Here is a 14137-nt window from a genome sequence, read left to right on the forward strand (position 1 = left end):
CGATTTTGCGAAAGCTGTTTGCCGGCGAACGCTAATTCATTCATGAGCCTATAAATTAGAAGCCGCTAAGTAATACGATGTTCTAAATTTTTACTTTTTACGATACAACGAAAGTTGACTCTTACTCAGGCAATTTATATGCAAATCGGATCTTGTAAAATAAGCGATTGGGCCTTGTTTTCTATTAACTTAAGACCGTCCGATTGAGTGTCGTCTCGAATGGTACGGCATATGCCCAATCGTCCGATTTCAGTAGGTTAATCCTGAAATGTCTCGCAAGTGCGCGAAGTCGGCCAGCTCTCCGTTATTTACAGTGCCGCACGGGCATTAACGGCTATCTTAATTTAATAAACCAGTCATTATGACCTTATTACGGTGAGGCATGTGAAATATCGTCCGCAGAATGCATACGGATTTTTTTTTATTGTATGGGTCGTTTGTTGGCCATGGTTTACGATCGGTGTCGAAGTATAAATATATACGGACATCGAGTCCAGGCCGGTCCGGCTGTTCCTTACGGAATTTCAATTATGGTTAATGTTCGTGCAGGGATTTTAACAATGTCCGTCTCGAGTATTGAGGTTGCATGCTCCGGTTGGTCTTTATTGTCGTCGTAAGTTTGTCTTTTGCAAAACTCGACGCTAAATTATTTATAGTAGACATACGGCTGAACCTTTTTCAAAATCCGAAGCAGATATCTGCAGTATATTATTATGCGTTTCGCGCATCTACGCGACAGCCGGTCATTATTACGTCTCGAGATAACTTATACGGACGTAATGGTTCCGTATTCTGTGTTTGATGCGATCAGGATGTATAATTAAAGTCAACAAGTACACAGGGCACTGTTTTAGTGCTTGGGTCGGGACGTTTAAAACGCGTTTTCATACTTTGCGGTTACATCCTTTCATAGAATTTACAAACATCTCAAAATGTTTCTTATGAATGTGATATAAAAACAAATCGTGCGTCTATCTCTATGTCTCTCTTTGATATATTGGAGAAAATATCTTCAATTGACCCGGCGCAAATCGCAAAAGCGACCGCATGCTGAGCAACGCGACGTAACCACATTATAAGTACACGGTTGTCCATCAGTCAATCCGTTCATCAGATTTCATCTGCACGCTTATGACGAGTATATTCAGATCTCACGTATGTCGGAGAGGAAAGTCCCATTTATCTCGGTCTCCGATGCGGTCATCGACGCTCTTTTTTGCACACTCGAGAGTTCTCGATGGAAAGTGCATACGACACGGCCATCTAACGGCTAATTTTGCCGACGAATCAATTCTCATTACGCCTCTAACGGTGACAACAAATATAGTAACTGGTAAAAGTCGCGGCTAAGGATTTAGGATGCAAATCTGCCGAGTGAAACCTCTGGAACTCGATGGAGCAAATTGGAATTTATGACGCGATGGTGTGCAGAAACTTACCTCTGAAGCATGTTTACCATTTTATATCTCACAGAAGTTACAGCCGAAAAGAAATTGCCGAACTGATACGCGTCTATGACATACGATACGGAAACGAACGTTGCCAGTAGAAAGCTTGGATAATAAAATTCATGACTAATTGTAAGCAGATGTCACACCGCTATATAAGTTTTATCGTCTGATATGCATTTTTGCATTCGCCACATTTCACTTAATCGTCCTCATCGTAAAGATAAAAGAAATATTGTGTTCAGTTGTGGTCAATTAAGAGAATATACGATCAGTAAGAAAGCAGATTGTTTTAATTTATAATATAAACGAGAAAAACAAAATTAGCATATCTCTTGAATCTTACTAATATATACAGTATCCGATAAAAAGTCAGCAAAGTTTTTGAAATTGGTCGCCACGTCTCGACACACCCGCTTCCTGCTGAGGCATCACAATATGAAAAGGTTTTGCTTCAGGTTGATGTAATATTAGTGCGAAGGCTTTCACGGCCGGTGTGAATTAAACTAAGATTAGAACTAAAACTAGAAATAACACTAGAAACTGTCGGGTTTTGCCGTGCGTCTTTTAATAAAAGGTTTGACGTTTCGGATGCCATGTTGCAACCTTCTTCAGAAATTGGTTCGAAGTGACGAGATCAAAAAAAAAAAAAAAAAATCGGTAACTATATATAAGTCGGAAAAAAACTAATTAATAATCAGTTAACGCTAATTACAAACTAACTAATAACTAATTGCGTCGCGTCCGGTGTGAGGCGGGAAGAGGTCTTCGTGTTCACCACCATCTTCCATGTTCTGCTAAGCTCCCAGTCATCCTCTCTGTTGACGTTATTTTTATGTCGGTGAATCTCTATGGCTTCTCTTGTCAGTCTTTGGTAGTATCTGTTGTCCCTAGCCAGCACCTTTGTTTGTTCGAAGTCTATTCGGTGCCCCTCTGCATGGCAATGTTCCGCAACCGCCGACTGCTGGATCTTCTTCAGCCTTACATCCCTCTCATGCTCCTTGATGCGGCACTCGACGTTGCGTCCAGTTTGGCCAACATAAACCTTCCCACAACTACACGATAGTCGATAGACTCCCGCTCCTTTTAATGGAGTTAGTTTGTCCTTGGCTATCGGGAGTGTGTTCCGAATTTTGCTGACCGTGCCGTACCGCACTACGATATCGTTCTTCTTGAGGTGCCTAGCAATTCGTTCCGTTACACCTGAAACATAGGGAAGACAGATAAATCCAAGTGGTTTTGTACTTACCGTGTCCTCTTTCTGCTTTCGTTGCTTGATGGCCTGGTTGATGTCCCTCGAAGTAGAAAGCCTCGTAGAAAGTGTTGTTCCTTCTTCAAGTTCTCTCCTTCACATAGTCTCGCTGCTCGCTGAAATAATGTACGGATCACGGATCTCTTCTGTTGGGGATGATGATGTGAACATGCCTGTAAATACCTGTTGGTATGGGTCTTCTTTCGGTATACACCAAGTTCTATATCTCCATTTGTCGTCCTGGTGACCAACACATCTAGGAAAGGTAGTTTTTTGGCAGTTTCTGTTTCCTTGGTGAACTTAATCATAGGATGTTGAGAGTTCAAGTGATCCAAGAACTCTTGGAGCCGTTTTTGACCATGTTGCCATATCACAAACGTGTCATCCACATATCGGAGCCATAGTTTTGGTTTCCACTGGCTCTTCTTCAAAGCGTCCTCTTCGAATAATTCCATGTAAAAATTAGCTATAACTGGCGATAGTGGAGATCCCATGGCTGCCCCTTCGAACTGCTCGTAAAATTCTCCTTTCCAGCTGAAATACGTCGACGATAAGCAATACTCCACCAGATCTGGCACGTATCCTGGTAAATCCTCCAGAATGAGTTTTCGGCGAAGACCCTCTACAGTATCCTTAACTGGTACCGTAGTAAAAAGGGATTCCACATCGAAACTTACCAACATATCCCCAGCATCCAGCTTTACACCTTTTACCGATTCCACAAAATGTGTAGAATCCCTGACATACGATTCCGTGTTACCTGTAAAGGGGGACAGAATCTTTGCAAGATGTTTAGCCAGCTGATATGTTGGGGAGTTGATTGCGCTGACGATAGGGCGGAGGGGGACGTCTGGTTTGTGAATCTTCGGTAGTCCGTAGATTCTTGGTGGTACCGGCGCCTGCACAAACAAACCTTTCTGCTGTTCTGCTGGAATTCCTGTGGATTTTATCAGTTCCTTCATTTTTCTAACGATTTTGTCTGTGGGGTCCTTCTTGATCTTCCTGTAGGTGGCTGGGTCCAGTAAGTTCATCATTTTGTCGTCGTATTCTTTCCTGTCCATAACAACGGTGGCATTCCCCTTCTGCTGGTAACACGACGATTTCTGATTTTTCTTTTATAGATCGGAGTGCCTTCTTTTCACCAACCGTCAAGTTGGATTTTTGTGGTTTTGCTGACTTCAATACTCTCGCAACTTCTTGTCGGATCTCTTCGGCTTTCAGTGCAGGCATCCCTCGAACAGCTGCTTCCACTTCGCAGATGATTTCCTCCTTTGGGACCTTCTTCGGGGCAATTGCGTAGTTCAATCCTTTGGCGAGCCAGAGATGATGTAATATTGTTGCTGACATTTTAGTGATCACTGTGTATAATAAGATTGAATTAAACAAATCGATCAAAATACGCGAATAGATTCTATAATTATTTATTATCATAATTTACATAAGAATATTATAAATTTATTCATGACATGTTAATGTATAGTGGTAGGGTATCTAAATTATAACAAATCTGACGGTGGTAGAAAAGGTTAACTTTAAATCCTATAATTAACGACCAATCTTAATTAACGCACAATCAATCGTATTGCAAAACCTATTTCGAGCGCCCGGAAAAGTTCTGTAAACACTAATTATCGAAGGACACGGCTGTGTAATTTGCGATTACGGTTTCCAATTTGTTATTCCTGGTGATTTATTATCGCATTGCAAAACGAATAATTTATAGTTTTTTTAAAATAAGTAATTAATTTTTTTCTTTCAGGTAAGCAGACGAAATAATACGAAAACGAAACTAATTTAGGACTTATAAATGGTAAGATTCGTTTCAGTTATCAATTTTTTAATTAATTCATTTAGCATTATAAAACGAACCTTAATGGCATGTATTATAATAACGCTAGATAGGTCTAATACAATGGGTACATATTTTTAAGTGCCTCGAGTTGTAAGTAAACGATAGTTTGTTAAACCCGACCCACACAGACTTCTCGTATATGGAATATCAACCAACGCACGGTTCTCTATAAATTTTTCGCAGTTTATTTTCATTCATTCTCTTCCGTCTGCGGCGTGAGATGTTGCTAAGTACGTACGTCCTGCCGAAGGTGAACAATGTAAGCGAATTAACGTCAAATGTGATTTACATTGGACCTTTCTTTACGTGTCGTTCCCTTTATAACTTTGCACCTTAGCAATATTTTGTGTCGGTGTCTTATGTAAATTGAGGTGATCTCATAGTATTACTCACATTTCGATCTAAATTACCTTTTAATCCATCTGTATGTGAGTTCAGGTAAAATCCAATATCTCGCATAAGAAATTCATATAAGTCGAGCTTAACTACCAACAGTTGCTCTTGAATGGCACACAATTTATCATAATTGACTTCCAGAAACTTTTGAATGCCATTGAATAGACGAGCTAAAATTGGTTGGATGGAAGATGTTTTCTTGAGATAAACCAAGGCTTATTCAATATTCCTGATATTTGCTTCTTACAAAGAAGTTTAATCTAGTTTAGCCGGTCGGATTTATCGTTACGTTATGTCGTTACATCACTACTAGAGTAGAGAGTATTCATTCGGCGACTGCTTTATTATCCTTCGGATCAATTCGAAACGCTTTCTTTATTTTTACTTTTTTTTTTGGTCTATAATCAATAATTCTTGCTTTAAATACAAAGTTAGGTCTATCGTTGAGGCGTCGCGCAAAGCACATGTTTTTACCGGAGCCAGTAGTGTTCTTAGCTAACGCGTGGGCTATGTTACATACAATAGCCTCGTCCGTGGTTAAGAACAGGTAGAACACGTTGGGTTATTTATGGAGGGCCGTTAGCGCCGCAGTGTGAACAAGCCCTGAAGCATTTTTTCTGTTGATTTTAGTTGTAATTTGGGGTTTAGTGTTGGCGCTAAAAGGCGTTTAGAACGCGTTAATTTATGTAAGCAGGACTTCTCTTTAAAAGTACCATTCTAAAGTAACTGCTATGTCTATTGGCGATGACTATGGTAAGGTTTTTTGGTTTACATCCAATGTTAGTAGGAACCCTATAAATGTTAAAGAATCTTAATGCACGATCTTATACCTTTTTTTTAATAACACTTGACTTTTTATGGGCACATTTCCCTTTTGATCTTCTTATTAAAGTATGTGGGTCTAAGTAGTGTTAAATCTTGTCTAATAAAACTTAATTATCCGATGTGAACTTATTAATGCTGTTAAGATTATTTCATTTCTATTAAAGTATTGAATAATGTGGTAATAATGTGAACCAACTATAAACTAGGTAATAGTAAACAAAAGCTTCTTATTTACTTATACTTTACATGTTTGAACAGTAAAATATTTATCATCTTGTTAGATCTTATTTGTTGATTTTTGTATTGTCTGCAAATGAATCTTGAACTAAAAAGTTGCAAACTTAGGTTATGTTAGAACATGACAAAAAATAAGAAACTTCAAAAAATCACCCTGGACACCACCTATATATTAAATAAACTAATAATGCAATAAAATCTCTATACTTTCTCCATAGAAATCACCATTATCATCTAATGCACCTAAATATAAACTTATAAATATGTAACGTTTCATTAATTCTTAATATTTATTAATTAAGCGTTTAAAGAAGTTGTTGAACTCAACTTCTGGTGTGGTAGAAACGACCACACCTCCCCTGATAAAACTTTGTCTTCCTGAAAGCTATCTTAACCACGTTTTCTTGGGCGGTTTCCATTCGACGTTGAGCCAAACCCGTAAGTCGACACACCTTTTAGACTTACATTATTGCAGAATGAAAATATTCAAAGTTTATACAAATTATTTAATAATAATTAACGATCTTAAACAAAAAGTCGATTTGAATTAATGTTTCTTAAGAAATGCAACCTTTTCGTTTCAATCGTTTTTCCTTTTATCCTTACGGGGCGACTTAATTAATATTTATTAATTTTGTAAACTTAGCCAGGAAATGATGAATCGGCAAATGTAATTACTTAATAGAGACTGCCGGTTATTAATTAAAATTAATTAGAAAGTCGTATTAGATCGATCGTATGTGCTTATATTCCATCTTGTACCATTAAAATTAGAAACCATAAAATTCAATGCGAAGAAATTTTAAGAGATGCTATAAAGATATATTGTTGAATTGTAATTTAATTCTAATGATACGCCAAGTCCTAACCCTAAGTTATTCCATTTAAGGTAGATTAGCTTAAAGATAGATATTAAGTTCAATCTAATTTCAGCTTCTTGCATTTATCTGAGATTAACTGGAAGATGAGCTTGATATAACTCTTATAGTTTTTCTGATAATATATCATTTTATATATTATGTATAATAATAATACTTCCTGGTGTCCTCATTTTGGTTTGTGTTATAAGGACGCCTACTTCGAGAACTATAATTACCACTGTCATCTGTTGATAAGAAGATTGTTGAGCAGAGAGACAACGTGTAGGAGAGAATGGAAAAGGTATAATCTGCTTAATTTCTCGGGCGCGGTAGCGCCAGAGGTAACGGAAGTCAAATTCGGTCGTTTTCGTTCACAAAAAGTAAGAAGAACGAAGACAAAAAGTGGCCGTCATAAATAACTGTCGATTCGAGTACCACCGGCTAAGTAATTATTCATGTTTGCGATTACATAGAGATGTTGTACACGCGGGATCGTCATCGTAAGTCATAATTATTTATGGAGATCTTAGATAAGTGTCCGAGAAGAATGATGTGGTTTGCCCGGAGATTGATTGTTATGCGATGTTAATGTAAATAGCTGGAAAGGGATTTTGTTTTTACCATTGGGAGATTTATAATAGTGAATGGTCAGTCAAGTTCAATCAGCGTTAGGTATACAAAGAGAGTGGAAAAGGAATGCTCGCGATCGTCGCAACTAAATTTATTGTCGAGTACACTTCTACACCATAAACGTGTGAATTATGAAAACGAGAAAAACATCAACCTAGTTGAAAGACTTTGAAATTGACAAACTCATCACTTTCCAACTTACAATTAGTGAACTGAATCCCAATAGTGCGTATAAAAAAGACGTATTTACGATCATTCTAAGAAATTTCTCTTAAACCTTAACAACGAGCGCCTAAACGCCATAAAACTGACACGGGTTGCTGTATATTATAATAAACGTGCTAACTTAATGACCCAAGAAACGAACCTCGACACCGGCTATATGTTTGACGGTTTCTATTAAGCGAATTAAAATGCATACTCTAAAACGCACGATTGCACACACCAACTTAAACCAAACCAAACACATCAAATCGACTTTCGAATTTGGTGAAATTTGTGTAAATCAAAACTCTCATATCAACATAAAAACTGTTTCATTTAAATTTCCAAATCTTTTTAATAAGTTGGAATAAATAATGAGCTTGTTACATAAAATCTTTGAAGTCGTTTAAGTCAATTTACGAGATAGAGTCATCTTTCGAATATTTTCTTTTTCTTAATAATCGTGACTTGACTTTCACTACGGTCATCATCACACGTTGGAAACGACATGTTATTTTCTCAAACGATGCTATATTATTTTGGCAGTAACCATATTGATTACCGATCTTCTCACATTATCAAGTTAGTAATTGCGAAAAGAGAGAGGTTTTCTTGTTATCATAAGACGAAAGTGACCAATTATACAACAATAAAATGAAAATTGTTTTTTGTTGCTTATAAAATTTATATCTTCTTCGTAATTGATTAAATTAAAAGAAAGTTGGTTTCTTTTTCGTAATGAAAAGTATTAAATTTTAATACTTTATACTACTATTAAATTGTATAAATTTAAATTCATTATACATTTGACATAGATACTAACGTTGAGATTAACATCAATTTATTGTTTGTTATTTTTATTATACAACATAGAGAAGACTTTTTTAGCTGACAAAACTTTCTTTTTTGAGGCATTTTTACTCAAATTCATTGCACTGGCCTAAACTCAACTTTCTCATAATTTTGATGTAGCACAATAAAATAACAGAAAATATCTTTGTATCTTTCATAATTATCTTTTTCTTATTGTACCAAAATCGTCAGCTTGAGAAGATTCCTCGCCTGCAAGCGACCTCTGAAGATTCTATAAATTGCACCTTATTAATCCGCTATCCGAGTTTTATTAAGGACCCATCTGACATGTTCTTCCGGGTAGTCTTCATTAGAAACCGTTTCATTATCTACAAAATGAAGCAAATGTGTTATAGACAAAAAACGTCTACGAGGCATAATTAATAAGCGAAAAGATCGGTGTTTGTAATATTTTAATGATTTTAATGATTAATAGCTCATTAGAAAGATCTCGTAGAGTAGAGCCTAACATAGTTTTGGCGGCGCAGATTTTAGGCGGAAACACCTTAAATTCCGAGAAAAACAGTAAAATATATAAGAAAATTGTTTAACTTTAGTGTGCCAAAAATTGAAAACTAATGAACTAATATGAGGTATGATTACCAAATCAGAACGCGTATAGTGTCTTCTACACAAAAGTGACTTTTGGTCGTCGCTAAATCATATGGGTATTTAGAAAAGTGCAACAAAACACGAACCTGTTTCCAGACGTACGTGGCGCCAGGCGGTTTTTTGAAAAGCAAAATCATTCATAACTATAATTTATTTGTTAAGAGCCCACTTTACCAGGTCGGTCAGTTTCTGAGGGGCGCAGACGACGGACGTTCGGAAGCAACGAGGCGGAGTTTATTTTCTACTAGGCCCGACCCTTTATAGATAAAAAAAACATCGTGTTTATTTTATTACGATTCTTTTTCTCGTCGATGTTGTTAATGAAGAAATTAAACGACTTCTTCTAAATATTATTGTTTATTAACAATTTTTCTTAATTATGAATTACAATCAATCTTTTTATTGACTTTCCAATTTATTTATTATTTTAGTTATTATTTTGATTTTTTATTAATAATCGTAGTCGTAGCCCACCTTTTTACTACGTTTGTTTTTTTAAGTATTTTGGTTCACAACAATTTACATTACGCAAATATCAGTTTTTTAACGCTTTTTTTCGATATGAATAGAATATTAATTTTTTAATAGAGAAATTAGAGAAAGAAGTTGAGAACATCTAAGATTATGGGTTTATAATTCAATTGAATGTAAGGCAAAAATCAATTTCAAATGCAATAAATAATTTTGCGAGGCATAAAACATTTATATCATTTTGAAACGAAAATAACATTTATAACTTCATTTTATATTAAAATAGATATATTTGCAATACAGGGAATGTGAAAAGTTCGGTACAACATTTATAAATTATATCTTTGTTGTATTATTATGCGTTCGTTTGATATACAGGTGTCTCAGAGTAACCGTGTAAGTAATTTTATTTGAAAACACAGGTAGTTACAAAAATTAAAGAAAAAATAGCTGAATAAATGTGGTTCCTTTATGAATATTATTACTTTTCATTCGAACTTTTTTAATATTTCTGTTTAAAAAATGGACTGCATGGTCTGCATCACCTTGTATAAGTAAATGAAATAATATGTAATACCTAATTAATAATAATATTAAATAATGATTGAAGTATACAAAATATGGCTAATAGTGTAATAAATAAAACAGCCCTGACTAGAAAAATCTTTAGAAAATTTTAATTTGCCATCGTTGAATAGATGTAAGCTCTTGAAATTCGCTGGACACTTCACCTCGACGATGGCATTTTCATTTTTTATTGTTTCATTTGGACTTGCAACTAAGAATCCATACATCCTACGGATGAATAGAGCTCAAGAGTTTGCTGGCAAGTTATATTTACTTTCAAATTTTTTTAATGCAAGCCATTCATAGTCTTGGCCATGTTTAGTGTTATTATTTCTAGCAAATTTCGAGTACAAGATTGATTTAACTTTATTTAAGCAGGACGTGTCATTTCTCATCCTACATACATCACCAAATCTCGATGCAGTTAGGCACAGATACCTTTCTTGGATCCATATCTGATTGGTACTTTAGCTTCTGGTAAGAATTTGTATTTTATTTCTGTTAATGCATCCATCTTGCAAGTTTCCAATAAATTCTTCTTTCTTTTATATTCTTCGTGTGAAATGTCACTCATAAATTATAACCGAATTGCTATCATTACCCTGATCGGCTTTCGCTACCTACCTGAATTACTCTGTATACACGAGTATTTTATTTTATTGTATACAATTATTTTATAGCAGTACCACTCCGGATGATGTATCGTAATTGATGTTGTTCGAGCGTTTAGCGTTTACAGTCTTTATTCAGTCTTTATTTACTTTTCCTGAAGCTGTAACTAAATTAATTCTTCTTTACCTGCGTTCTTCATAGACTGCTATGCCATGTCACTTGCGGTTTCTTGATATTTTTGGAATGTTTTTGTTAACATAAATAACAAACACATAACAATAATTCTTCAGCCTGTGTATATCCGGTACCGACAGATAACAGAAACAACAGCAGAGTTTATCTCAATAGACTCTTTGCTTTCTTCAGTGTAAGCTTCTTTTTTATCCCGCACATAAAACATAAAAGAAATGAGCTGCTAAGCCCTGCTTTTGACTCATTAATAAATTTAATGCGAGTTTTGTTGCAGTTGAATGAATTATTCTCCACCATCAGTATTTGGTTCTGCATCATTTGTATTATTTATCTTATGGTATCGCTTCAAATAATGTATCGTTTTAATTTTTACTGTGATGGTTTATTCTTTTTAAATAAGTCATTTTTATGTGTGCCACAGTTTATACAATAAAATTAATAAAATTTAACTTACCTTTCGGAATGAATACATTTTTCAATTGAATCTCGGACTATAAAATATGAAATTTTAGATTTTATAAAAATTTATATCGTAAATTATTACCGTCTATTACTCCTTTTTCGAGAACATCTTTAAATGCTAAGGGGTAGTTTTTTAGATGAACATACTTACCCATTGTTTATAAAAACTTTACACAAACTAAATTAAACTAACACTATAGTACACAATAAAATAACAACTATTGACTATAAATTCAAAAATTTTGTTAAATTACACAATCATTAGTAGAAAATCACGGAAAATAAAGTTCAAAACGTACTTTTGGAAATGATTATTTTCTCTACCACATTAAAAAGTAATAGATAAAACAAGGAGCTTCGATGAAGAGAGTCGATGTAAGCGCCGCTCAGTCGGCAAGAGGCGGGACTAACGCGGTGGTAATACTTCGTGGGAATCTTGACGGAAAATATTCATTTTTACTCTACCTTTTTGCAATTTTAGCAAATTACAAACTATTCCTTTATAACTAAAAATTTTGAAAAAATTTATTTGAAAAATATTACTATTTTCAAGTATACTATCATGCAAGCTAAAAAAGAACGACCAAATTGTATAATATTGAGGAAAAAAACCCCTTTTTTTGGAAAACTTTAAAAATTTTCACCATGCGTTATGTAGAATTGTTAGAAGAAGCTATGTACAAAATTTCATCCAAATATTTTCATAAATAATATATGTTTTTTGTAATTTGCCGAGCTGTATGGTAAAGTAGCCTCTTAATGGTCCGATTTAAGTGTGTGATACCTTTTTGGAAAGGGCTCGTTCTGTATATCATATCATAGTAATGGCGGCGCGAAATTCTAACAATAACGGTAATTAAACGAGTAAAAACGTTATAAATAATTATATTCTTAGTCCTTTAAACATTGTTAGTAATTGTCCGACTTTTATAATAAGTAGAAACACAGTATATTAATAAAATACTATAATTCATTATTATTAACGACAAGTCAACTGCATATTATATAATTGTTCTGTAAAGATAATAAGTATCTAAAACTCGCTACAACAATTATTTACAAAATGAGATCAATTAAACAAAATTGTATAAGTAGTCAACTATTAAAATCTAATTTAATTGTAGTTACATTAAATTGTATATAAAAATTCATGGCACATTTTTATTGTACCGTATATGGCCGTTACCCTCAATTGAATGGAAAGATCATTTTTCAAAAAATCGATAAAGTATTTAAAAATAGAAGGATTGATTACATTTTCTGATCCTAAAATTGTTTAATTTTTGCAATAATTAATATTAAAATTTCAAATCTCCTCTATAACAGCTTTGGTAACGTTTACGAGGTTTTCACGTAAAATCAAGAAGATCAACAAAACGTGCATCGTTCGGATCTCTTCTTCTAGCGCATAAGATTCTCGTGGCATCTTGCTCATGCACCTTTTATTGATTTTTATTTCAACCAACCGCGTGCGAAACGACGGTGACGTATCCAAAGTTTTTTCAAATTTTCATTATTTTTTTTTGAAAAACTAAGGCCCAGTTTGAAAAATAAAAAATTAATAGAAGTCTTCAATTTTGCTAAACTATCGAATAAGCCAATAAAAAAAAGAATGTGTAGCGGCCCCATTACAGTTTAAGGTCGGTGTCTACAAAATTCACACAGCTTTTGTCCAAACTATTTTTGCAGGTATCATGGGCCATCTACGAGCATTGCTTGCATTTGAATTCATTATGAACCTCTTCAGCGAAATAGAGACATTTTTTCTTTAATGAGTTTTTAATAATGATGTTTCTGTATGAATCTGTATTTAACGATTTAACTGATTTATTTGATAATATACACTCAATCAAATGACAGACAAGAACTTCACAATTGTATCAATCTGTTGTAAAGGATAATCTAATTTTCGAAATTTGTTTTAAATGTTCCCGGCTGTTGTTAAAGGTCGTATTTTCATACTGTGAATTGTATGTTAATGGATCCATATATGTTATTGTATGAGTGATTAAGTTTGCAACATAAACGTCCAATGCCGTTGAACGTCGTGGTATATCGGAACTATTACAATGTCGATGGCACGGATATATGTGGACGCTGGTTCTATTTATTAATTAACATAATATTGCAGAATATTATTCTATTACAAAATTATCTAAGTACATACCAGAGATACTTTTATGCTGTAAAAGCGTTTGAAAACTGCTGTAGGATACCTTTCCTTTATTGAACACGGCTACTACATAGTCTTTCGACAATTTAAGTGGCATTGTAACGTTGTTGTTGGTAATAAAAGAATGACTTTTCTGGCTGATTGTCAAATTTTGTTGTAATGTGTTTAATTTTTGGGTTCATCACTTTCTTAACAACTTTTCTGTTGTTCCGTAAGCGTTTCGCTCAACTCTCTTCTGGCACTTTGTTTGACTTTGCGTTTATTACATATCTCGTATTAAGTATACGCATTCTGATTTGGTAATCATACCTGATAGTATGTTAATTAGTTTTCAATTTTTGGGACTCTAAAGTTAGAGAATTTTTCTATATATTTTACTGTTTTTCGCGGAATTTAAGGTGTACCCGCCCAAGATCTGCGTCGCCAAAACTATGTTAGGCTCTACTCTACAAGATTTTTGTAATGAGCCATTTATCATTAAAATCGATACAC

The 14137-nt window shown here is 34.4% G+C and overlaps 1 protein-coding gene across 13 annotated transcripts in view; it reads left to right on the top strand.

Annotated features, from left to right (window-relative positions):
* Nucleotides 1-14137, top strand: part of LOC111415120 (Rho GTPase activating protein at 19D) — a 177934-nt gene that overhangs the window by 42591 nt on the left and 121206 nt on the right. For 4 of the 13 annotated variants that reach the window (XM_023046632.2, XM_071193889.1, XM_071193890.1 and 1 more), the window contains exon 2: nt 4460-4510. The exons of the other annotated variants lie outside the window; for them this stretch is intronic. In XM_023046632.2, coding sequence (XP_022902400.1) covers nt 4508-4510 — 3 coding nt within the window. In that variant the 5' untranslated portion in view covers nt 4460-4507. The remainder of the gene's footprint in view (nt 1-4459; nt 4511-14137) is intronic. 13 annotated transcript variants of the gene reach the window in all.

The sequence above is a fragment of the Onthophagus taurus genome, chromosome 2 (assembly GCF_036711975.1).
Source record: "Onthophagus taurus isolate NC chromosome 2, IU_Otau_3.0, whole genome shotgun sequence".
Classification (NCBI taxonomy): Eukaryota; Metazoa; Arthropoda; class Insecta; order Coleoptera; family Scarabaeidae; genus Onthophagus; species Onthophagus taurus.